General features: G+C 36.7%; 1 protein-coding gene across 9 annotated transcripts in view; it reads right to left on the reverse strand.

Annotated features, from left to right (window-relative positions):
- The window catches only part of LCLAT1 (lysocardiolipin acyltransferase 1), a 185,987-nt gene that overhangs the window by 84,655 nt on the left and 73,371 nt on the right, over window positions 1–27,961 (reverse strand). For all 9 annotated transcript variants that reach the window (XM_026478317.4, XM_048222546.2, XM_048222547.2 and 6 more), the window contains one exon: window positions 27,135–27,333. In XM_026478317.4, the coding sequence (XP_026334102.2) occupies window positions 27,135–27,333 (199 nt within the window). The remainder of the gene's footprint in view (window positions 1–27,134; window positions 27,334–27,961) is intronic.

The following is a 27,961-nucleotide window of genomic DNA, read 5'->3' on the forward strand; positions in this document are numbered from 1 at the left end:
CCCCCAAAAAAACACTATGCTTTCCTCTTGTGCTTTTTCAAAATTTGTATAAATCATCCAATAGTTCCCCAAAGTTGCTGTTAGTATTACTAACACATTCCTTATGCTTCACAGAAACAATTCAATTGCTTAGACTTGACTCTAAGTTCACTGGCTTCCTTATCACTGTTTCTTTTATCGTATGTCCTTCTGTTAGTCCTCCTGAAGGAATTCCTTCCAAAACATGTTTGAGTCTTTGCATTCCTAAAATGTATTTATTTGTTCTCAATCTTTTGGAGGATAGTTTGGCTAAAAACAAAACTTGAAATTCCAAGTCATTTTCCCCTTGAGAATTTCCAAGCTTTTTTTCCACGGTCTTCCATCATCTAATATGGCTGCTAAGACAGCGGACATCAATCTGATCTGTGTAGATAACCTAATCCCCCCCCTCCCACCACCCCTGCGCTGGAAGCTTTCATGGTTTGCTCTTTACTCTTGGTTTCATGGAATGTTCCCTGTGTGAGTCTAGGTATGGGATTTTTTCATTAATTCTGCTCAGCAGTTGCTACATTCTTCCAATATGAGTCTTTCTTTAACACAGAATAGTCCTTCCATTAGTTAAGAAAATGCATTATTCTCCTCTTCATTCTGTGTTTCCACCTGGAACTTACATTAGCTAGCTAGCTGTTAACTTCTGGACTGTTCTCTCATACTTTTCACCTCCTTTCAAATGACATTGTGCTCAAGGAAAATCCACTGGTTTGATCATCCACCTCACTAATTTGATTCTCAGTATGGTCTACTAAAAGAGTTTATTTCAGCAATCGTCTCTTTAATTTTTAGGATTGGTTATTTTTAAGATTTATTTATTTCAGAGAATGAAGAAGAGCGCACACGTGGGGGGGGGGAAGGGCAGAAGGAGAGAATCTCATGCAGACGCCCCGCTGAGTGCAGAACCCAATGCGGGGCTCCAACTCACAACCCTGAGATCATGACCTGAACGAAAATCAACAGTCAGACACTCAACCGACTGAGCCATGCAGGCATCCCCAATTGGTTCTTTTTATAGCAGCCAACTGTTATGGACAAACAACAAAAAAATATAAGTGACGACAAATGCGAAGAGTAACAATTTCAATAAAAATGCTTACTGAATGGTTGCTATGTGCCCGATATTATTCTAACCATTTTTCATTAATTCAGTGAATTCTCAAGACAACCTTATGAATTAGGTAAATTATTTTATGAATGAGGAAACTGAGGCACACTGAGACTCAAAGAGCTAATCAGTGGTAAAACCCAGTTTCAGACACAAGCAGTTTGGCTCCAAAGCTGATGTTTTTAACCAGTTCACTAGACAGCCTCTCTGCAATGTGTACTTGAATCTCTCTAAAAGTAGTAGGTAAACATAGTTTAAGTTCTCCTAGAGGAATTATATATTCCTTGGAGGTTAGACTTTCCATTTTTTAGTATTAGACTCTCTTTAAAGCAGTGCATTTTCCACAAATTTAATTCTAGATTGTCTCTTTATGTATAAAGAATGTTTTAGACTGAACAATACTGACAGGTAGAAGGTATTTCTCCATTCCAAGTGAGAACATCTGTTGCTCCTGTGGGGGAAGGGAGCTACAGTAGCAAGACCTCTGGTGTTGTGCCATGAAACTTTAACAAATAGTCTGTATGTTTCAGAAATCGCAGAAAGGGAAGTATAATGGCTGCATCAGTCTAGCTCTTGGACCTCTCCTCCGAAGATGATTCTTCCCCTCTGTGCCTCTGTCTTCTCATATCCATTTATGTATCACTTAATGCTTCTGAATCTTTTCTACTCCCTTGAGCTTAAACATTTTTCTCCCTTTCATAAAAATCACAGGAACAAATTCACAGTGAATTTCTTTTTCCATGTCATTCATCAATGCATACTTTGTGTTTAAAGCAATACCTAGAGTTTTCTTAACATTCTGGAGATCTTCAAACATACATTTTTGTGACATTTATTTCATACATCTATGGCTGGATAAATAACTGTGCAACTGATCCTGTCCTCTAAAATTCATCTGTATTACTTGTCTTTTTCAAACTTTTCCACTGGAGGACACTGCATCTATCACCTGAATTTCTCAGACAAGGGCTGGGCGTCTGGGAGGTTTATAAGAGAGATCCTGTGGATGCTGGAATGGCTCTGTTACCACTTTCAAAAACCCCACTGAAGTTATCAGCATCACCTTCTTCTCAAAGCAGACGGGAGTAATCTCTAAGCATACTCTGTTGTTGAAAACTACTGCATAATTTTAGAACCTGGTTTTCCTTGGCTTAAATTCTCTTTTATCAAGTTTTTGAGTTTTCTAAAAAGACTGAGTGTATTTTTGACATTATGCATTCTTTCTAATTAAAAAAAAGTAGGCTCTGGGGTGCCTGGGTGGCTGAGTTGGTTAAGCGTCTACCTTTGGGTCAGGTCATGATCCTGCAGTCCTGGGATTGAGCCCCATGTTAGGCTCCCTGCTCAGCAGGGAGCCTGCTTCTCCCTCTCCCTCTGCCACTCCCCTCTGCTTGTGCTTTCTTGCTCTTTCTGTCAAATTAATAAAATCTTTAAAAAATAAAAATAAGTAAGCTCTTGGGGCACCTGGGTGGTACAGTCAGTTACGCATCTGACTCTTGGTTTTGGCTCAGGTCTGCTCTCAGGGTCATGAGATCAAGCCCTGTGGGGGGCTCTGTGCTCAGCTAAGAGTCTACTTGGGTTTCTCTCTACCTCTCCTTCTGCACCCCATGCCCGCCGCAAATAAAATCTTAAAGAAAAGTAAGCTCTTTACACAATTTTTTTCCTTTTTTCATTTTAGTGTAGATGGATATAGTTAAGGGAATCATAAAAATATCTGTACTACTCACCTAGTGCCCTAAAAACTGGACTTCAAAGATAAATTGATCTGATGTATCACTGTTGTCCATGTACTCATTAATTCATTAAGGTATCTCCCATGGGACTATAAATGCAACAGCAGAAACCAAATGCAACATGGAATAGAAAATTGTTCTCTTTATTTTATTTTCAATCCTGAATAGAAGGTATGGATGCAATCAAGGAAATGCTATCCATAGGCCTCTATTAAATGAGAATGAGTGATATAAACAGATGCAAATTTTTGTATAAACTTAAATCACAGCACTCATGAGCAAATACTGTATTTACTGAGGGTGTAGTTATGCATAACAATAATTTACATATAAATCCTGGACAAGTAGTTATTCCTCAGAATTTCAACCTCGGTCAGGGTGCTAAACACTACACAAAGTTAGGGAAGCCCTATCTTCTTTGAACTCAATATTTTATATTATGTAATGCTGTCTACATCCCTCTTCTAAGTTGATTAGCTTCCAAGATAAAAACTACCCTCACTGCAAATTTCATAGACTCCACAAAGACATTATCATACCTACCTGCAGAGAGTAGAAAGTCCTGCTTGACACTGAAGAAATACCTAATTACTGATGGCTCTTGTTGGCAAGATAAGGCTCACACTATTGTAGGACTAAAATCTTTCACACTGTGCAAGATTTGCCATTTATTCAATTTTCCAGATGAACTGCCATCTAAGAAATCCATTCCTATGGAAAATGAATTCCTAAGCTAAGTACATTACTAGTTCTGTACACTGAGAAGACCGGTAGCAACTAGCAGGTGGTAGGCAGAATAATGTCCCACACAAAAGAGATCAACATCCTAATTCCCAAAACTATGAATATGTGACACAGCAAAAAAAAATCAGCTGAATTTAAGGCAGAAGATTATCTTAGATTAGTCTACAGGGCCCAACGTAATCATAGGGGTCCTTAAAGGAAGAAAAGGTAGCAGAAAAAGACTCATGTTAAAGCGAGAAGGACTCAACTGGTCCTTGCTGGCTTTAAAAATGGAGGAAGGAGGCCAAGAGCCAAGGACTGAGCATCCAGTTGAAGCTGGAAAAGTCTAGGAAAGAGATTCTATACAGAGCCTACAGAAAGAAACCAGTCCTGCCAATGTCTTGATTTTAGCCCAATGGGTGCCACCTCAGACTTGTGACCTCCGGAACTGCAAGACAATATATGTGTACTGTTTAAGCCACTCCATTCATGGTACAAGCACTGACAGGAAACTACTACAGAGCATCATCAGTGCTGAGATTTTAGTTTTTAATAGCATTCTTTAAGAAATGGAACTAGGATTCCTTAGAGAGACTCAGAAATTCCCTGAGTCCAGGGCTGCAGTAGGGAAAATACAAGAATCTTGTACCACTAGAAAGTTAAAAGGGAAAAAAAAAAAAAAAAAAAAGATGGAGGCCCAAAAGGACACAGGCACCAACCTGCAAGATATCCCACTGGCCAAAGTCACACAATGTCAAAATAAAATAAATAATACTGAATTATGACCCAAAGAAAAAATATCAACCAGTTCATATTGGTATAATAATTAAGTGAATAAATAAATGAGAAGGGACAAATCTCCTTTACAGAATTACAGATAAAATATGTAGATAGGTCTCATTCCAGGAGGTAAAGCTTAGTGCCCCCTTCCCAGCCATTGTATGTAGGCAGTTGTTAGTGAATAAAAAATATATAAAAAGGAAAAATAGCAACTGTATAGTGGAGAAACCTGGCAGGCACCACCTTAAAACAAATGATTACAGTTAACATCACCAGTGATAAGCCATGTTGATAGCATGGACTTCCCTGATGAGAGGAGAAGAGCACTTCATTTCTGTGGTGCTTTTCCCTAAAACCCATAACCCCCATCTAATCATCAGAAAATATACAAACTCAAATTGAAGAACATTCTATGAACTATCCAACCAGTACTCTTCAAAAGCATCAAAATAAGGAGACTGTCACAGAATGAAGACTAAGGAAACATGGTGACTAAAATAATTTACAGGATCCTCAATTGGATCCTGGAACAGAAAAAGGGCATCGGAAATCTGAATGAGGTCTGTAGTCAATCGTACCCATGTTAATCTCTTGTTTTAACACGTGTCCCACAGAATCTGGGTGAAGAATTTGCAAACTTTCTAGAAATCTAAAATTATTTCATACAAAAAGGTATTTAAGAATCAACTATTTGTTGATCCAAACTTTTGCTACTTTTAAGACATATATATATATATATATATATATAAAATGGACACTTTGCATTCTAAACTCAAAGACCTTAAGATTCTTAGTTGAGATTCACTTACTATACCATAAATAGTTAAAAGATTATCAGTAACAACATTTCTAAGATATGGTTTTGGCATTCTTTTTATTGTGGAAGAACATTTCTAATTCTTGGCTACATCATATGTCCCTGCCTGGTGTTCATTACACAATAGTATAACACTCAGAAATACCTGACTTCAAGCACAAAGAAAATATTTTCTATATGATTTATGATAAGGAATAAACAAGAGAAAAACCAGTTTTTTTTAACTCTCTTAATGATGACATATATAATAAGTCTAACAGCCAATTCATTTTTTCCTCAGTATTGCAAAGTTGCCTTTCTCTATAAAAAGCAAAAAACAAAAAACAGACATTTTCAATTGAGGGGTACCTAATTTAGCCACAAGTGAAAGGACAACTGAAGGCACTGGAGTCAAATTATCTATTGACATTAAGGTTAAAAAACAAACTACAGGGTACACTGGGTCCATCTCTCCTATCTTTTTACCATTATTATAAAGTACCCTTTTCAAAGTTGGCTCAAACTGATCACTGAAAGATTTATTTTGTTTGTGCTTCTCCACGAAATGCAAAACAGACACAAAGCCATAAGGCTCCCCCCACTTTTACTGGTCTCTCCTAAAAATCACTGTCATAAAAGCATTCTTTTTAGATAATTTTTAAAGCCTCCTTATTAATTTAAGCAAAAGAATGCCTTCATTTTCAGTAGACGTAGGGTACTAAGAGGTCTAGAATCAAAATATGCTTCCTGGCTTACATCTGGGATGCCAAGCTGCCTGAGGCAATGCAAATCTGATTGGGGTGTCAGAGATAGTGCACAGCAATGGGATATTCAATTTAGGTAATTGATTGTGTTAATAACTTCAGTAAGTGATTGAGTGGATGACCTTAGATCCCAGAGCAATTTCTTCCGCCCAAAGAAACTGTAAACTTCCAGAGAGCACAGGGCTTGAGTTCTGTTAAGAAGTCAGCTAACAAATTCAAAACAAAAGCTTCATTTAAATTACTTAGATCTCAATGCAATCCTAAAAAATGACTTAGTTCAGTGTAATCCTAGAAAGAAGTATAATCCTAGTATACTGCCTGGCACATGATTTAACTGAACTGAACTTTTGTTCCCAATGGGTTTCCCTCCCTCCCCAACAACAAAAAAAGCATCAAAACTCATCTCAGCCAAGCAACTCTGGCAACTGAAACTATAAAATCAACAACTACAAGAACTTATTTTGCAACTAGCAGAATTGCTAAGATGAAACTGATCTTCGCTTTCTATCTGAAAATACACAGATATGAATGTGATATCTAGCCACAGAACTAAAACACGTTCAACGTACTCTATTTCATTTGATGGTTTTCATAAAGATCTTGATTTATGATAAGCATTTAATAAAATTTACTGAATGAGTAAATCAATCACTGGATACTTTAAGAGCTTGGTGAAATGAGGAAAGCAAGTTTTTGGCTATAAATAACAGAATACTAATCTGGAAATCATATAAACAATCTGGATTTATGTTTCTCACATAAAATAAAGCTGGCCTCAAGGCTGGTTCAGAGGCCAGGCTCTCACATTCTACTCCGCCATCCTCTTGGACACAAGACAGTTGCAGCAGCTCCAAGTATGATGTGCTCTAACAGTAATGTCCCAAGTAGGAAAGGGCAGTTCCATCCTCCTTTCATCAACTCTTGCCCTTTCATGAAGGAGGAAATTTTCCCCAGAACCTCTTGATAGACCCTCTCCCTTTGGTCTCGAGATTGGCTATTAGGAGGCAGAGAAAGCCAGTATCAGGTACTTTTATCCTGTCACAGGATGTGTAAATAAAAAACGGTTCTCTGTCAAAATTAGTGAAATCATCTCTGGCCTTTAGGTGTTTAGTAATAAATGCAACAACACAGGGAAGAAAGTTGCTGCTATAAAATCTTTTATCATTTAGATACAACAGGAAGCCAGACACTAATCAATTTCTTGCACTAAGCCATAAGAAAGTTTGCTATGAGAGTAACAGCTACATTATAGTTATTAAGTAGCTAGGAATCCTTGACTAGAGGCCCCTTTTGAAGAAAGGGTCACAGAGGGAGCTTCAAATGTGTTCATTGAAGAGATTTCTTCCAGGAAGGCCCAAGCAGTTGTTAACTTGGATGATGAGTACACTTATCTAATATAGGTTATAAAACTGATGTCTTAGTTGTGCCAAAGAAACTAATGGGATTGGAGTGTTAGTGATACCAAGTCTTGCAAGAGATTTCTCCAATTAGAAATTTATTCCTCTTTTGAGTCATGAAGTGACATTAATAATTTTGTTAAGTATAGCTGACACACATTGTTACACAAGTTTCACAGCAATTTAACAATTCTATATATTATGCTGTGCTCACAAGTATAGCTACCATCTGTCACCATACAGTACTATTACAATACAATTAACAATTTTACCTATGTTGTACCTTTCATCCCTATGACTTATTCATTCCATAACTGGAAACCTATACCTCCCACTCCTTTTACCCACTGTACCCAACTTCCACCCTTCTCATCTCTGGCAACCACCAGTTTGTTCTATTTATGGGTCTGTTTCTCCTTTATCCATTTGTTTTGTTTTTTAGATTCCACATACAAGTAAAATCATACGGTGTTTATCTTTCTCTGTCTGACCTATTTCACTTAGCATTATACCCTCTAAATCCATCCATGTTGTCATGAATGGCAAGATTCCCATTTTTATGGGTAATGTTCTATCATATATATACAACATCTTCATCTATGGATGGGCAGTTGGGTTGCCTTCCTATGTTGGCTATTATAAGTAATGTTTCCATGAACATAGGGTTGCATATATTTTTAACATAGGGTTGCATATACTGTTTTCAAATTAGTGGTTTTGGTTTCTTTGGGTTAATACCCAGTACTGGAATTACTGGATCATACTTCTTTTTTAATTTCGGGGGGAAGCCCCATATTGTTTTCCTCAGTGGCTATACCAATTTGCACTCCCACCAACAGGGCATAAGGGTTCTTTTTTTTCCCACGCCCTTGCCAACACTTGTTATTTCTTATCTCTTTGATACCAGCCCTTCTGACTAATAGAAGGTGATATCTCTGGGGTTTTGATCTGCATTTCCCTCATGATTAGTAATATTGAGCATCTTTTCATGTGTCTGTTAGCCATCTGTGTGTCTTCTTTGGAGAAATGTCTGCTTGTGTCTTCTGCCCATTTTTAAACTGGATTTTTTTTTTTTTTTTTTTTTTTTTTTGGTGTTGAGTTATATAAGCTCTTTATATCTTTTGGATATGAACCCCTTATCAGTTATATCACTTACAAATATCTTCTGCCTTTCATTAGGTTGCTTTTTCATTTTGTTGATAATTTCCTTCAGTGTACAAAAGCTTTTTATTTTGGTATAGTCCCAACAGTTTCTTTTTGCTTTTGTTTACCTTGCCTAAGGAGACATATGTAGAAAAGTGTTGCAAAGGCCATGTCAAAGAGATTCTTGTCTGTGTTTTCCTCTACGAGTTTTAGTTTCAGGTCTCACAATTAGGTCTTTAATCTATTTTAAGTTTATGTTTTGTGTATGGTGTAAAAAAGCGATCCTGTTTTCCCAGCACCATTTATCTGTCTTTTCCCTACCGTATACTCTACTCTTGCCTTCTCTGTCATAGATTAGTTGACTATACACATGGGTTTATTTCCGGGCTCTCTAATCTCTTTCATTAATCTATGTGCCTGTTTTTGTGCCAGTACCATGCTGTTTTAATACAGCTGTGTAATATATCTTGAAATCTGGGATTATGATCCCTTCAGCTTTAAGAATTTGGGATGGGGGGCTATTTGGGATCTTCTGTGGTTCCATACAAATTTTAGTATATTTTATTCTAGTTCCATGAAAAATGCTCTTGGTAATTTGATAAGATTGCACTGAATCTGTGATTTGCTTTGGCCAGTATGGACATTTTAACAACATAAATTCTCCCAATCCATGAGCATAAAATATCTATTTGTTATCATCTTCAGTTTCTTCATCAATGTTTTATAGTTTTTAGAGTACAGGTCTTTCACCTCCTTGGTTAGGTTTATTCCAGGTATTTTATTCTTTTTGGTGCAACTGTAAATGGAATTGTTTCCTTAATTTCTCTTTCTGCTACTCATTAGTGTATAGAAATGCAACAGATGGGGCTCTTGGGTAGCACAGTCGTTAAGAATCTGCCTTCGGCTCAGGGCATGAGCCCGGCGTTCCGGGATCGAGCCCCACATCGGGCTCCTCCGCTGGGAGCCTGCTTCTTCCTCTCCACTCCCCCTGCTTGTGTTCCCTCTCTCACTGGCTGTCTCTCTGTCACATAAATAAATAAAATCTTTAAATAAATAAATAAAAGAAAGAAATACAACAGATTTTTATATATTAATTTTGTATCCTGTGACTTTACTGAATTCATGTATCAGTTCTCATAGCTTTTTGTTGTAGTCTTTGGGGTTTTCTATATATAGTATCATGTCATCTGCAAGTAGTGACAGTTTTACTTCTTCCTTATCAATCTGGATGCTTTTTATTTCTTTTTCTTATTTGATTGCTGTGGCTAGATTTCCAGTACTATGTTGAATAAAAGTGGTAAGACATCCTTGTCTTGTTCCCAATCTTAAAGGAAAAGCTCTCAGTTTTTCACCATTCAGTATGATGTTATTTGTGGGTTTTTCCTATATGGCCTTTATTATGTTGACCTCTAAACCCACATCGTTCAGAGTTTTTATCATGAATGGGTATTTAATTTTGTCAAGTACTTTTTCTGCATCTATTGAGATGACTGCATGATTTTTATCCCTCATTTTGTTAATGTAGTGTATCACGTTGATTTGTGGATACTGAACCATCCTTGCATCCCTGGAAAAAATCTCACTTGATCATGGCTAATGATACTTTTAATATACAGCATGAAGTTGGTAAAATAAAAATAAGGGTCCACCAAACGGGATGAAGTCGAACACTTTCATGGCTTAAAGATGATTTTAGTTTTAGTGAATGTCAAATTAAAGTAGGAGGAAGCTGGGTAAGAGAAGAAGAATTTTCCCTCTCATAGGAGATAAAGTTCGGTATTAATAAACTATAAAGTTTAGTATTAATAAACTGTAAATATCTCAATAGGAAAATATCCATTCTCTGTGCTTAATACAGAATAGTTACAAAAGCTAAGGTGGCATCAATTTAGTAATTCTTAAAACTGTAGGAGGAACAACATCTTTATTTCAACAAACTATACTCTACTAATCCTTAAAATACATTAATGAAAAACAGTTAAAATGAAAAACTTGGCCACATAAAATGATTATCTTTGCATCACTATAACCCTGTGTTACAGCACTTCCATGTTTACTAATAAGGTACGCTATAATCAATCATTGTTGCCATAGTGCACTGGCAAGGTGTACGATAGATTTTAACCGACTGTTTTTACTCAGGATCTTTTTTTTTTTTTTTAAAGATTTTATTTATTTATTTGACAGAGAGAGACAGCCAGTAAATTTGACAGAGAGAGACAGCCAGCGAGAGAGGGAACACAAGCAGGGGGAGTGGGAGAGGAAGAAGCAGACTCCTAGCGGAGGAGCCTGATGTGGGGCTCGATCCCAGAGCACCAGGATCATGCCCTGAGCCGAAGGCAGACACTTAACAACTGTGCCACCCAGGCACCCCTCAGGATCTTTAAAAACGGAAATGCTTATATAACACCAAAGGCATTTAAAATAAAACTGCAGTTAAAAAAAAAAAAAAGACAAAAAAGTAAAGTGCAGTTATTTCTGTAAATCAAATTGAGCAAAAAATATTTAATGTTTTGGCAAATATATTAATACTCTGGGAGGCCAAACTTATGAGTACCCTCCTAACCAGTTTCAATTATTCTGCTAAAGCAGACCACCACAGGCACTTTGGGACATACACTCATGGTCTCTGCATGCCTTTAACAAACAGAATGCACAGAAGCATTCATCAGAGGCCAAGCTGTCACTTCTACTTCTCCCTGATCTCATTCTGAACAATCATATTTCACAACTTCACATTATTTCCTAAAAGTTTATGTCAAAATTGTGATTTTCCTAGTTCTCACCATTCTCTTATGCTGCAGTTTTAGAATTACTGAATTGTATGACAATTTACTTTGAAACGAATGTCAGGTCAGGAAGATTTTAAATTTAATACACAACATGGCCACTTTTTAAATCACTATTTCTTTAATATTTATTCCTCTATATACTTTGGAAAGACCTCAAACTCTTCTGCCACTCAATATAATTAATAACCCAGAAAAATCAAGACCATGAGCTGTGTAGGCACAAATGGAACAAAAAGTCTATTTCCCGGGTGATTCTGTACCAGGCAAAAGGATTTTTTATGACATCTTCTGGTTAATATTTCATTAACAGTTACTAAGTGGTTACAAATTTGGCTAAAAATAAAAATCTATGTGTATACCACCATTAGAAAGAGCTGAAATCTAACTACAGGACATTTTTGTTAAAATTTAATTTCTTATATCTTAGCAAACTCTAAACTCTTTAGTTAACTTTACCAAAGCTCTTTATAACCTGACCTGCAATCTAAACACTGTTACTGATTTCTTTCCTAGCCTGTTACATTAGTCTATTACTTTTGTACTCTAGGAAAAGAACTCCCAAATTCCAAACTCTCATTCATTCTCCAACCTGGCACTACATATAGAAAATATCGTTTTTCTTTAGTCATCTGCAAATGAACTAAATAGACGAGAAAATTCTATTCCAAACACCTGGTAAGCAAACATTTATTTTAGAAATAACAGTTATAAAGAGCAATATTAAATACTCCCTGAAGTCATGCCCAACTGTTAACAAGCTAAGTCTAGCATAGTCTGAAGCAGGAGATAGGTGAACACTAAGATGTTTCCATTCTTTTCCCTTTCTTTCATTTTCTTGTGCAAACTCCAGCTTTAATAGCTCATTTGCAAACTGCTCTTGTGGGGGTTTGGTTTGTGTTTTATGTTTTGGTTTGGTTTCTTGTTGCCTACATTTTTGCCTTGCTTAATTTTCTTTGCATTACTTTAAAGGTTCTAAAATCTTTTTCTCTAATCTAAAATCAGTCCTCATTTTGCATTTTCAGGAAATCTTATCAAGTCTACAAATTTTTAAGAGCTAATTTTGTAAAACACCCTCTATTAGGAGCTTATAACTTACGGGGGGTGTACACATGGAAAAGCTAAGAATGAAATATTTTAATAGGAACTGATGACAAGAGAAAGGTTTGTGATGATAAAATGACTATACCAGTGTAGAGTAGGAGGAAATAAAGATTAGTGATGGGAGAAAGTGAAAGTACGGGTCTCTGAGACACTGGAAATATGGACCTCTATAAGGCAAGAGGTGGAAGGGTAGATGACCTGGATGGAACTACAGAAGTAACAAGCAGCAGCAAATAACGCTCTACTGGAACTTAATCCTCAAAACTACCTGATTAAGCAGTACTACTTTTTAAAATTGAAATGTAACTGATATATAACATTAATTTCAGGTATAACAAACTGATTCCATATATATATATGTGTGTGTGTGTGTGTGTGTGTGTGTGTGTGTGTATGTATTGGGAAATATGTCTAGTTAACATTATTACAAATAGATACAAATGTTTTTCTGATGAGAAGTTTAAGTATCTACTCTCTCAGCAACTTTTCAATGTTCAATACAGTATTATTAACTATAGTCACCATGCTGTACATTTTATCCCCATAACTTATTAATTTTATCACTGGAAGTTTGTGCCTTTTGACCACTTTCACGTATTTTCCTCAATCCCCAATCCCCAGGCTCTGACAAATACAGGCTCTGGCAACCACCAATGTCTTCTCTGTATCTGAGTTCAGTTTTTGCTAGGTTTTTTTGTTGTTTTGTTTTTCGATTCCACATATAAGTGACATCATATAATATTTGTTCTCCTCTGATTTACTTCACTTAGAATAATACCCTCAAGATCCATCCATGTTGGCTCAAAGGCAAGGTCTACTTTATTTATGGCTAAATAATATTCCTCTGTGTGTGTGTAACTCATACCGTTTCATTTTTGTTTGTTTTTTTTTTATTTTAATCCCAGTGTAGTTAACATACAGTATTATCTTCACTTTAGGTGTATGATATAGTGACTCAACAATTCCATATATTACTCAGTGCTCATCATGGTAAATGTACTCTCAATCCCCTTCACCTATTTCACCCCATCCCCACACTACCTCCCCTCTGGTAACCATCTGTTCTCTATAGTTAAGAGTCTGTTTCTTGGTTTGTCTCTCTCTTTTTCCCCCTTTGTTCATTTGGTTTTGTTGTTGTTGTTTTTGTTTGTTTTGTTTTGTTTTTTCATAAATTCAATGTAAGAATGGAATCATATGGTATTTGTCTTTCTCTGGCTGACTTATTTCACTTACATTATACTCTCTAGAATCCATCCATATTGTTGCAAATGCCAAGATTTCATTCTTTTTATGGCTGAATAAATACTCCAATATATACACACACACGCACACATACATATATACAATGGAATATTACTCAGCCATCAAAAGGTAATATATGGAATTGTTGAACAGATTTCTACACATTGATTTTGTATCATGTGACTTCACTGAATTCATTTATCAGTTCTAGTTGTTTTTTGGTGGAATCTTTAGGGTTTTCTATATATAAATAAAAGTGGTGAGAGTGGACATCCCTGTCTTGTTCCTGACCTTAGTGGGAAAGCTCTTAGTTTTTTCCATTCTACACATTTTCATACTATTTTCTTACAGTCCTTTGTATTTTTGTGATATTGGTTGTTATTTCTCCAATTTCATGTCTGCTTTTATTTGAATCCTCTTTTATTTACCTTTTTTTTTTTTTTTTTTTGACAAGTCTGGCTAAAGATTTATCAATTTTGTTGATCTTTTCAAAGAACAAACTCCTGGCATCAAGAATTTGTTCTATTGTTCATTTCTACTCTAATCTTTTATTATTGCCTTCCTTCTGCTAGTTTTGTGGGGTTGTTTTATTTTTCTAGTTCCTTTAGGTGTCAGGGGTTATGGGTGGTTTTTCTTTTTTTCCCACATTTTTCTTGCTTCTTGAGGTAGGCCCATATTGCAATAAACTTCCCTTTTACAGCCACTTTTGCTATGTCCCAGAGATTCTAGACTGTTGTATTTTCCTTTTCATTTGTCTCCATTCTTTGATTTCTTGGTTGACCCATTCATTATTTAATAGCTTCTAGATATTTTCTTGTGGCTGATTTCTAGTTTTATAGTGTTGTCAGAAAAGACCCATGGTATGATTTCAATTTTTTTGAATTTGTTGAGACTTGAATTTGTTTTGTGGCCTAATATGTGATCTGTTCTGAAGAATGTTCCATGTGCACTTGAAAAGGATGTGCAGGGGGTCACCTGGGTGGCTCAGTCGGTTAAGCGTCTGCCTTCCACTCATGTCATCATCCTAGGGTCCTGGGATCAAGCCCCACATTGGGCTCCCTGCTCAGCAGACAGCCTGCTTCTCTCCCTCCCTCTGCTGTTCCCCTGCTTGTGTGCTCGTTCACTCTCTGTCAAATAAATAAATAAAATCTTAAAAAAAAAAAAAAAAGGCAATGAGAGTCCACTGTTTTAGGAATGGAATGTTCTGAATATATCTGTTAAACTACCTGGTCCAAGATATCATTCAAAGCCACTGGTTCCTTCTTGATATTCGGTTTGGATGATCTGTCCATTGATGTAATTGGGTTTTAAAGTCCCCTATTATTATTGTTTTACTATCAATTAGCTCCTTTATGTTTATTATTAACTGTTTCATATATTTGGGTGCTCCCATGTTGGATGTACAAATATTTACAATTGTTATATCTTCCTAGATTATCCTCTTTATGATTATATAGTGTCTTTGTCTCGTTACACTCTGTTTTAAAGTCTCTTTTGTCTGATATAAGTATTGCTACCCCAACTTTCTTTTCATATCCACTTGCATGACAAATGTTTCTCTATTCCCTCACTTTCAATCTGTATGTGTCTGTCTGAAATGAGTTTCTTGTAGGCAGCATATAGACCGGTCTTGGTTTATTTTGACCAATCCATCACCCTGTGTCTTTTGACTGGAGCATTTGGTCCATTTACATTCAAAATAATTATTAATAGATATGTATTATATCATTTTGTTACTTGTTTTATGGTTATTTCTTCTCAGATCTTTTCTTCCCTTGCTCTCTTCTCTCATAAATTGGCTTTCTATGATGATATACTTGGATTCCTTTCTCTTTATTTTTGTATATTACTCGTTTTTGATTTGTGATTACCACTAATTTATCAATAACATCTGCATATAGCAGTCTATGTTAATAGTCCCTCAAGTTTGATTCTATTCTTTACTCCTTTCCCCCTATGTTCTGGGTACATGCTGTCATACTTTACCTCCTTTTTATTTTGTGAGTCGCTTGACTAATTTTTTTCAGGCATACTTATTTTTACTGCTTTTGTGCATTCTACTTTTATTACTCTTACTTACAGTCTTTATAAGAGAGTCCCTAAGAGTCCCCTTTAATATTTCTTATATGGCTGGTTTAGTGGTGATGAATTCCTTTAGCTTTTGTTTGTCTGGAAAACTCTCTCTCTCCTTGCATTCTGAATGATAGTCTGGCTGGACAGATTATTCTCAGTTGCAGATTTTTCTCCTTTCAGCACTATGAATATATTATGCCACCTTCTTCTAACCTGCAAAGTTTCTGCTAAAAAAATCCACCGATAACCTTGAGGTTTCCCCTGTAAGTAACTGATTTCTTTTTTCTTGTTCTTTTAAAATTCTTTCTATCTCAGCTTTTTAAATTTTAATTGCTATGTGTCTTGGTGTGGACCTCCTTGGGTTGATTCTGCTGGGGGACCTCTGTACCTCCCGCATCTATATTTCTGTTTCCTACCCCAGATTCACTAAGTTTTCAGCTACAATTTCTTCAAATAAATTTTTTGCTCCCTTTTCTCCTTCTGGGATCCCTATAATGCAAAAGTTACTGCCCTTGGTGGAGTCACTGAGTTCCCCAGGTCTATCCTCTGTTTGCATAAACGTTTTTCTCTCACCTGTTCATCTCGATTACTTTCTATTACTCTGTCCTCCAGGTCACTGATTCATCTGTTTCCTCTAACCTGCTATTTCTTCCATCTAGTGTATTTTTAATTTCATTTACTGTGTTCTTCATCTCTGATTTTTTTTTAATCTTTGTTAAGGGTCTCACTGATGTCCTCCAGTCTTCTCTCAAGTCCAGTAATATCTTTATGACTATTACTTTAAATTCTCTATCTGGCATATTACTTAATCTTCATTTCACATAGGTCTCTTGCTGTGGTTTTGTCCTGTCCTTTCATTTGGGACATATTCCTCTATATCCTCACTTTGTTACCTCTCTGTGTCTGTTTCTATGTGTTAGGAAAGTCAGCTATGTCTCCTGCTCTTGAAAGTAGTGCCCTTATGATGAAGAGGTCCTGTAGTGCCCTGCAGTACAGTGTCCCCTGTTTACTGGAAACTGGAGGCTCAGGGGTGGCTCCTACATGTGGTGTGTGTGCTGTTTTGGATGAGCTGCTTTTTCCTTCAGTTCAAGTCATCTGCAGTGGCTCTCTGCCTGTTTGGTCCCTATGGTGTTGGTGGGCCAGTCTGAGGCTGCCTTGGGCTTGTCAGACTAGGTATTTGTCAGAGATGCAGTGGCACCAAACTGCAGGGTGCTATCCCCATGTTGTCCCCTGAGAAGCTTTTGTTGGTGGGCAGAACCCGCAATCAGACCAGCTGTCGGCCCCCAGCTCACTGCTGGGGCTGCAATCTGAGTGGTACCAGGGAGGGCAGGAGTCACTATGGAGTGGTGGTAGCCCGTTGTGGCTGCTTGCACACTGCCAGGCTTGTGGCCCTGGTTTGAATGGGCTCCAGCCAAGAGTGTATTGGATGGGGTGAATCTGTAATATTCTGGGGGTGGGGCATGCAATTTTAACAAGGTTTATGCATCAGTCCTCCGTGAGCGGGAACCCACTGCTGCTGTGGGTACCGAGGCCCCACAAACTCTGGGCTCAGGAGATGAGGTATTGGCAAGGTCTGTGCTGTCTTCTGAGGGTGGGAACCAGCAGTAAACCTGGGACTGAGGCAAGTCTGGCTGGAAGGGGTGGATCCGCAAAGCAGGAGGAGCAGCTAAGCAAATTAGGTTGTAAATTTCTGCACTGCAGGTGGTCACGTGTTTACGCTGGGAGATGGGAAAGAGAAATAACTCCTGCCCCCTCCTTTGTATCTGGAGGAGTCTCCCAGTGATCTCTGTCCCTCAGGTCAGGGATCCTATCTGAGATTAGTAAATAGTTCTCCATCCCATACAACCAAGGCATTTTTCAAACTGCTGCTTCTACATTGTCTCTCTCCAGGCTGTTATGCTGTCTTTTTAAGGGCATGAACTCTGTTTTCTCTTACCTTCTGTCCTCCCATTTCCCCAAGAGCTGACCCACTGATTTTTAAAATTCCAGGCTTTAAGCCCTGCTGGTTTTAAGAACTCACAAAATTAGGCCCCTCTGGTTTTCAAAGTCAAATGTTTTCAAGTTTCAAAGTTGGGGGGTTTTCAAGCAAATGTTATGGGGATTCATCTTCCCTGTGAGGGCTTCCTGGTGTGACAGTCTGTTTCTCTCCCCTCTCTGTGCCCACAGGTCCCTCCCTCTCTCAGATAGTCCTGTGGGTTTCCCTCTCCACTGTGTCTCCACCGTTCCTACCCTCTTCAATGTAACCTCTTCTCTACATTTAGTTACGGAGTTTGTTCTGTCAGTCTTTGGGTTATTTTCTGGGTTATTTACCCCGATGTGAGAGTTATCCAGTTGTATTAGTGGAGCAAAGTTGGCTTAGGGTCCTCCTACTCCCCCATCTTCCTGGCATTCTCCTATCTCACATCTTTATCCATTCATCCCCTGATGTGGATGGTACGTTGTTTCTGTATTTTGGCTATTATAAATACTGCGGTGAACATGGGGGTGCATATATTTTTTCAAGTTATGTTTTCCTTTCCTTCAGATAAATACCCAAAAGTGGAGTTGCTGGATCATATGGTAGTTCTGTTTTTAATTTTTTGAGTACTCCCCATATGGCTTTCCATAATGGCTGAACAAACTTAAATTTCCACCAAATGTGCACAGAGGTTCCCTTTCTTCCACATCCTTACCAACACTATTTCTCATCTTTTTTACAGTATCTATTCTAACAGGTATATAATGATGTATGATTATGGTTTTGATTTACATTTCCCTGATGATTAGTGATGGTGAGTACCTTTTCACATACCAGTCAGACATCTTTCAAAAAATGTCCACTCAAATCCTCAGCCCATGTTTTAAATCAGATTTGCTGGGGGTTTTTTGGTGTGTTTTTTGTTTGTTTTTACTTTGCTATTGAGTTATAGTTCTTTACATATTTTATATACTAACCCACTATCAGATATATGATATGCAAATATTTTCTCCCGTTTGGTATATTGCCTTTTCATTTTTTGATGTTTTCCATCATCTGTACAGAAGATTTTCAGTTTGATATGATCCTTCTTTATTTTTGCTTTTGTTGTCAAATCCATAAAATCATCACCAAGACTGATGTTCAGGAGCTTACCACCTATGGTTTCTTCTGAAGTTTTTATGATTTCAGGTCTTATATTCAACTTTAATCCACTTTGAGTTGATCTTTGTGTCTGCTGTAAGATAGTGGCCCAGTTTCACTCTTTTGCATGTGGCTGTCCAGTTTTCCCAACATCGTTAATTAATTAATTCAGTAACTTGTATTGTGTATTATATTCTGGGCTCCTCTGTCATAAATTAGTTGACCATATTTGTGTAGATTTAGTTCAGGTTCTTCATTCTGTTCCACTTATCTGTGTCTGTTTTTATGCCAATATTGCTCTGGTAACCATAGACTTGTAATATACATTGAAAGCAGGAAGTGTAATGCCCCCAGGTTTGTTCTTTCTCATGATTTTGCTTTGTCTATATGGGGTCTTTTTTTGGCTCCATACAAATTTTAGAATTGTTTATTTCTGTGAGAAATACCACTGAAATTCTGATAAGAGATTATATTGAATCCATACATTGCTTTGGGTAGTATGGACACTTTTAACTATTAATTATTCCAATCCAAGAGGACCAAATATCTTTCCATTTGTTTCCATTTCTTTTCACCAATCTTATAATTTTCAGGGTACAGGTTATCTCACCTCCTTAGTTAAATTTATTCCAAACTGTCTTATTCTCTTTAATACAGTTATAAATGGGATTATTTTCTTAATATCTGACAGTTTATTAAATAGAAATGCAACAGATATTTGTATATTGATTGTGTACTACAATTTTACTAAATTCAAGGTTTTCTACATATAATATCATATAATCACCAAATAGTGACAGTTTTCTTCTTCCTCTAATTCGGATACCATCCATGCATCTATCCATCCTGCTGTGACTAGGATTTCCAATAGTGTGTAGAATGAATGCCCACTCTCTGGGCATTCTTGTCTTTTTTTTATATATATATATAATATTTTTTATGTTAGTCACCATACAGTACATCCCTGGTTTTTGATGTAAAGTTCCATGATTCATTAGTTGAGTATAACACCCAGTGCACCATGAAATATGAGCCCTCCTTACTACCCATCACCAGCCTATCCCATTCCCCCACCCCCTCCCCTCTGAAGCCCTCAGTTTGTTTCTCAGAGTCCATAGTCTCTCATGCTTCATTCCCCCTTCTGATTACCCCCCTTTCTTTATCCCTTTCTTCTCCTACCGATCTTCCTACTTCTTATGTTCCATAGATGAGAGAAACCATATGATAATTGTCTTTCTCTGCTTATTTCACTTAGCATTATCTCCTCCAGTCCCGTCCATGTTGTAGCAAATGTTGAGAAATCATACTTTTTGGTAGCTGAGTAATATTCCATTGTATATATGGACCACATCTTCTTAATCCAGTCATCTGTTGAAGGGCATCTCGGTTCCTTCCACGATTTAGCTATTGTGGACAATGCTGCTATGAACATTGGGGTGCATATGGCCCTTCTCTTCACTACATCTGTATCTTTGGAGTAAATACCCAGTAGTGCAATTGCTGGATCATAGGGTAGCTCAATTTTTAACTTTTTAAGGGACCTCCACACTGTTTTCCAGAGTGGCTGTACCAACTTGCATTCCCACCAACAATGTAGGAGGGATCCCCTTTCTCCACATCCTCTCCAACAATTGTTGTTTCTTGCCTTGTCTATTTTTGCCATTCTAACTGGCGTAAAGTGGTATCTCAGTGTAGTTTTGATTTGAATTTCCCTGATGGCTAATGATTTTGAACATTTTTTCATGTGTCTGTTAGCCATTTGTATGTCCTTCATTGGAAAAGTGTCTATTCGTATCTTCTTCCCATTTTATGATTTGTTTATTTGTTTCTCGTGTACTGAGTTTGAGAAGTTCTTTGTAGATCTTGGATACCAGTCTTTTATCTGTAGTGTCATTTGTAAATATCTTCTCCCATTCCGTGGGCTGCCTCTTAGTTTTTTTTAACTGTTTCCTTGGCTGTGCAGAAGCTTTTTATCTTGATGAAGTCCCACAGGTTCATTTTATCTTTTGTTTCTCTTGCCTTTGGAGGCGTGTCATGAAAAAAGTTGCATGGCCGATGTCAAAGAGGTTGTTGCCTATGCTCTCCTCTAGGATTTTGATGGATTCCTGTCTCACATCGAGGTCTTTCGTCCATTTGGAGTTTATCTTTGTGTATGGTGTGAGAGAGTGGTCAAGTGTCATTCTTTTGCATGTAGCTGTCCAATTTTCCCAGCACCATTTATTGAAAAGACTGTCTTTTTTCCACTGGATGTTTTTTCCTGCTTTATCAAAGATTAGCTGCCCAAAGAGCCGAGGGTCCATTTCTGGGTTCCATTGGTCTATGTGTCTGTTTTTGTGCCAGTACCATGCTGTCTTTGTGATCACAGCTTTGTAGTACAGCTTGAAATCCTGCAGTGTGATGCCCCCAGCTTTGTTTTTCCTTTTCAACAGTTCCTTGGCGATTCGGGGCCTTTTCTGGTTCCACACAGATTTAAGGACTGTTTGTTCCAGTTCTTTGAAAAATGTCATTGGTATTTTGATCGGGATAGCACTGAAAGTGTAGATTGCTCTGGGTAGCATGGACGTTTTAATTATGTTAATTCTTCCGATCCATGAGCATGGAATATTTTCCCATCTGTTTGTGTCTTCTTCAATGTCTTTCAAGTGTGATTTGTAGTTTCTAGACTATAGTTCCTTTACGTCTCTGGTTAATTCCAAGATAATGTATGATTTTTGGTGCTATTGTAAATGGGATAGATTCCCTAATTTCTCTTTCTTCAGTCTCATTGTTCGTGTATAGAAATGCAACTGATTTCTGAGCCTTGATTTTGTATCCTGCCACATTACTGAATTGCTCTATAACTTCTAGTAGTTTGGGGGTGGATTCTTTTGGGTTTTCCATATAGAGTATCATGTCATCTGCGAAGAGGCATTCTTGTCTTATTCCTGATTTTAGAGGAAAAGTCTCAAGCTTCCAGCATTTAATCTGATGTTAGGTATGGGCTTCTCATATACAGCCTTTATGATATTGAGATACGTCTCCTCAATACTCACTTTGTTGAGAATTTTTTATCATAAATGGATGTTGAATTCTGTCAAATGCTTTTTGGCATCTATTGAGATGATCTTATGATCTGTATCCCTCATTTCGTTAATGTGGTATTATCACATTGGTTGATTTGCAAATGGTGTACCATCCTTGCATCCCCCAGAATAAATCCTACTTGACCATGGTGTATGAGTTCTTTAATTTTTTTTTTAAATTCTGACTGTGGTATTTATTGAGGACAAAACTCTTATCCAAAGGTGAAATGATCACCAAAGGAATTTATTTTATAAGCAAGACTCTTAATGAAAAGTCTAGCGCAACACTGAAGAGAATATTTTGCTTTGAGAAATAAGCAGTGCATTAAAGTAGCCTGAGGGTAAATGCCACTTCCTCCATGCCATGTATTCTTTTAATTTATTTTTAAGTTCAGTTTGCTCATATTTTGTTGAGAATTTTCACATCTGTGTTCATCAGGTATACTGGCATGTCCTTTTCTTAAGGAATCCTATCTCATTTTGGTATGAGGGTAATGCTGGCCTTGTAAAAATGACTTTAGAAGTGTTCCCTCCTATTCTATTGTTTGATTCTATTGTTTGGAAGAGGTGGAGAAGAACTGGTATTCTTTAAATGTTTGGTAGAGTTCACCAGTGAAGCCATCTGGTCCTGAACTTTTGTTTATTGGGAAGTATTGGATGGCTAATGAAATCTTTACTAGTCTGTTCGGATTTTCTATTTCTTCATGATTCAGTCTTGCTAGGTATTACACTTCTAGGAAGTTATTTCTTCTAAGTTGTCCAATTTGTTGACATACAACTGTTCATAGCAGTCTCTTACGATCCTTTGTATTTCTGTGGTATCAGTTTTTACATCTCCTTTCATTTGTATTTGTGATCTCTTTTTCTTGGGTGATTCTAGCTAAAGGTTTCTCGATTTTGATTACATTTTCCAAAAATTTTATTACATTTCTAAATAGTCTTTTTACTCAGTTTCATTATTTGCACCTGATCCTTGTTATTTTCTTTCTGTACTAACTTTTGGCTTCATTTGTTCCTCTTTTTCTAGTTCCTTGAGGTGTAAAGTTAGGTTATTTGACATCTTTATTGTTTCTTGATGTAGGCATTTATCACTATGAACTTCCCTCTTAGAACTGCTCTTGCCACAGCCAGGAAATTTTTTGGTTTTGGTATGTGGTACTTCCATTTGCTTCAAGATACTTTTTTATCTTTTGCTTTCTTCTTTAAACAGCATGTCAGTTTGTCAATCTCCACAAATTCGTGAGTTTTCCAGTTTTCTTTTTATAATGGCTTTTAGTCTCATATTATTGAGATCAGAAAAGATGCTTCATATCATGTCAATCTTAAATTTATTGAGAGGCAAACCAAACGAGACTCTTAACCATACAGAACAAACTGGTTACCAGAGGGGATGTAGGTGGGGGGGGGGGGGTTGAAATAGGAGATGGGGATTAAGGAGTGCACTTGGGGGAGCACCGGATGTTGTATGGAAGTGTTGAATCACTAAATTGTATACCTGAAACTAATATTATGCTGTGTTGACTAACTGGAATTTAAATAAAAACTTAAAAAAAAAAAGACTTGTTTTGTGGCCTAACAGTTGACATATCTTACAGATTGTTTCCATGTGTTACATGAAAAGAATGTGTATTCTGTTGAATTTGGATGAAATGTTCTGTATATGTCTGTAAAGTCTATCTAGTCTAACATGTGGCAAGAGCAGTTCTAAGAGGGAAGTTCATAGTGATAAATGCCTACATCAAGAAAAAAGAAAGATGTCAAATATGTCTGTATATGTCTGTAAAGTCTATCTAGTCTAAGGCCAATGTCTCCTTATTGATTTTTCTGTCTGGATGATCTATCCATTGATAAAAGTGGGTTTTAAAGTCCTGCACTATTACTGTACTCCTATCTTCTTATTGGATGGACCCCTTTATCATCATATAATGACCTTGTCTCTTAATTAGTCTTTAGCTTTCTTTAGGTTTCCATGTGCATGGATTATCTTCTCCATCCCTTCATTTTCAGTCTATTCTTCAGTCTATTCAGTGTATTCTTACAGCTGAGGTGAATTTCTTATAGGCAATATATAGACGGGTCTTGTTAGCCACTCTGTTTTTTAATTGGAGAATTTAGTCCATTCACATTTAAAGTAAATATTGATAGGAATGCACTCATTGCCATCGTGTTTTCTGGCTATTTTATAGTTCCTTTGCGCCTCTCTTCTTTGGTTCCCTTCCTTTGTGATTTGATGATTTTCTGCACTGATATGCTCAAATTCCTTTCTCTTTTTTGTGTATCTAACTACAAGGTTTTGCTTTGTAGTTACCATGAGACTTACATAGACTGTTACAAATGGAAGTAGTCTTATTTTAAGTTAGCAGCAACTTAAGTTAGAACACATTCTAAAACTCTACATTTTTATTCCTCCTGTTTGCTGTAGTATGACCCACACAGGCTCATCATATTCATTTTTTGTTTATATGGTTTTTTAATATAAGCTCTTAAATAAATGGCAAGTCTGTCAAAATAGTCTATATGACAATGAAAGAGAAGATTTAATGGTTCCTAGATCCTGCCTAAACATGTTTGGCTCTAAAGTTAATTTCAAAATAAGAGATAAATATTCTGTATTTAGGTTCGAGTCAAAGTAACACCTAACTGGAGAATGCAAGCTTTAAATATGTTATGTACTATATTAAATGGAAATAAAAGTTTGGCATTAAGTGATTTTCTTGTACTTCAAATTCATTGTTCCTTCATATACAGATGTAAAGTTTTTATTTTACCTGAGATGTCTAGCTTAATTTGCTTTCTTGAAAACCACAGAGCCCAGTCATCATATAATCAATATGAAGTCATTCCAGTGAAGATAGTGAGGACTTGTGGAAGAAAGCCATTCAATGAGGAGCAAGAGAGGGAGGGAGGCCTGTTTTTTTTTTTTTTTGGCTGTATCAGTTTGGAGTGGAGTTTCTGTCTGACTAAACTGGGGGGGAGGGGGGTTTAAAGGGAAAGAAAATGTGTTGTTTCAAACACCACAGATTCTCAATGTTTTTAACAAATCTTGGTAAACTTCCTTGAATAAATGTTCATTTGCTGTACGTCCATCTCCAGAGACTTTAAATGACAGTTGTTTTAGAATTTTCACCATTTCACTGGGCAGTCGGTCTGTGGAGTTACTCATGCTGTTGATCCAGGAAGTGCCTCTCATGTCATCATTTATGCCCAAAATGTTTTCTTGGGTTACACTTTTGATTGTCTTCTTTAGGGGCTCTAATTACATATATGGCAGACCTCCTTTGACTACCTTCCATTTCAACTACTTTCTGACAATTTTTTTCATTTCCATTCTCTTTGTCTTCCTGTTTTCCTATACATTTCTGGTAGGATTTTGCTTTCTTGTCCTTTTTTTTTTTTTTAATTCAATTGAGTCCCTTTACATTTTTTCTTGTTTTCTTGACCATTACTGTTCTGTTTTTCCCCCCCATACTCCCAAATATTTATTTATTTGATGACATTTCGTTCAGTTGAAAGTGTTGTGTTACAGTGTAGATTTTGAATGTTTTAGTTCTTCCCTCCACTTAAGAGGTTTCTTTTATAGATATAAAATTATTTTATGGCAGTTTTTTGTAGTTTTATTGGGGGAGAGGTGAAGAAAGGCTATTATTTTTTGCTACTCTTTTTATTCCTGCAGGATCTTTGTTTTCCTCACTGCCACACCTCTAGGGGGAGCTAACTCTTCTCTTCGTATTGGCTTCTCCTTCAAAAGCAATGCTTCTCTGAGGCTGCCTCTTCAGGTCCCACCGTCTTTCTAATCATTTCCCTATATCATGTGCTATGAACCATTATGTCCTGTGTTCAGTATTCTGGAACTTAGTATTAGGCTTTTTCTTAGTTGTCCATGCCCCTCTACTCTTAAGCCTTTAGAATTTATTTCTCTAGTTAAGGCAACTAGAATGTTATGGTATTCTTTGTCTCCTGTCATTCTGAAGAGATGAGTGATACATGGTTTTACTTCCTCTGACTGATCACTTTTTTAAGGTCTGAGAAAAATCAGGCTGCTGCCATTGTCCTCCAAAAACCTTTTTATTAGACACAAGACCGCTTTTTCTGTAATTTCCTGATTTCATATAAATCTTCAAACTCATCTGCACGAGTTTTTAATATTCTGTTACTATTATTTTATGTAGAATCAGGAACAAGATGTTATCAATCTTGCTACCGGTAACATGTGCCTCCTCTTTTCTTTCTTGATCAGTCCTTTTAGGGAAGTGGTAGTTTTGGAAATACCGGTAAGGTCTTTCTTTGACATTTCTCATCAAGAACTGAGGTCTGTGCTCTCCCCTAGAATCTTTGAAGATAGTGACTGCTTCCACCAATGATATGTTGTGGATGTGACACTATATGAATTCTGAGGCTAGGTCATAGAATGCCTTGCAGTTTCATGCTAGTTTTAGGGGGATGTTAACTCTAAAGGAAGTGAGTTGCCATGTAAGAAATCAGACTGTCCTGAGAGTACAAACCTCCTTACTAGTCCGTCCTGAGGACATCTACCTTTTTGCCCTCACAAATCCTCAACCATTTCCGTACACTGATAAGGGCATAGTTTGGAAGGCAAAGAATTCAAATAATCATGTTAGACTGGAAACCCCAGAAGTAGAGATGTAATAGATACAGCTGTCAGGGAGCTTTCATATACCCATATGTGAACGGCTGGTTTGAATACAGATTTAGTCTGCTCCCCATCCCATTTCACATTAAGTGGAGGAAGGTGATTAAGTTGTAAAATGCAATGCTGAAATATCCCGACTTCTCTACCATGCAACCTGTTGTATTGCTAGGAATTTTAATATCATAGTATACAACAAGCAGAATGAAAACTTAAAAAAAAGCTATGGATTAGGAAAGTTCAGAAAATACCAGCAACTAGTATATTGCTAAGAACCAATCGGTATCCAATTAATATTTGTTAGATGAATGTGAATGAATCAGTTCATTTTTTTCTGGCCTAAATTACAAGCATGATATGCAATAAAGAGTTACTGAACTATTAATTCATATCCTTCAAAGTGTCAGTCTCTCTGGGACCACATCTACTTCCTTGAGAAGAGCTTATTCTCTCAACATGAAATATTTCAAAAAAGAGATTAAAATAATCTGTTTTGATCCACGTTTTTGGGCTACTGAGAAAAAAATGGAAATGACTTTTTAATACTGAAGTGGAGTTTAACAAGTTAGTTATTCTGTAGTTTTAAGGTGGGGGTCAGGGAGTAACATATGAATGAACGAACAACTTAAATTGTGAATAACCTACCAAATCCAGGAACACTTTTGAGACTAGCTTTGAGGCAAATTTTCTCCAATCTGAGGTAGCTATATCTCATCAGACAGTTCCACAGGAACAGCCAGTCCATTCTTGTCCGATGATTCATGATAATGACACTTCTTTCCCCAGGAACAAACGCATCACCTGTTATAATCACTTTTACACCAAACATGGTCTCCAACAATGCCTAAGGAATAAACAAACAATATAGACATGTAACAATTTGAAGTTATGATTTCCCATAGGTAAATTTTATCATGTCCTGTAAATAAATCTGATTCCTAATAAGTCAAAGGCATAGTGTTTCTCAAGATTATTGCTTCTATAATATATCTGGAAGAATGAGAATACAAAGGCACTGGTTTTATTAATTTAGGTTTCCGACAGTTTCCTAATTAAATAAATGCTAACTTTCACTGAAATCTTCAGGATATATTAAAAAAAAGACATGCAAGAAGATTCCACTGTGTAATTTTTTTAAGGCTGTAGATGTATAAGATTATTACTTCCTAGAAAGGATAATCAAGAAATTTAACACTGAGTATAAGACTGAGGGAACAGACAATCAAAATTTTCATTTTATATCTTCTGTATTATCTTTTTAAACACATACACACATCTGTTTAACAATATATAAAGAATAAAATAACTACATGTTTATAAAGTTCTGCAGCCCCACCACCTGCCACAGTGCCTGGCACCTAGAAGATACTCAAATTATTTGTTGAATGTGTTTAAGGAACTTTTCTGATAACCAGGGATATAATATATACAAAATATTTAGAAGAAAATATATTACATACTGGTTTTATGGA

Source organism: Ursus arctos, unplaced genomic scaffold (genome assembly GCF_023065955.2).
Source record: "Ursus arctos isolate Adak ecotype North America unplaced genomic scaffold, UrsArc2.0 scaffold_8, whole genome shotgun sequence".
Taxonomy (NCBI): Eukaryota; Metazoa; Chordata; class Mammalia; order Carnivora; family Ursidae; genus Ursus; species Ursus arctos.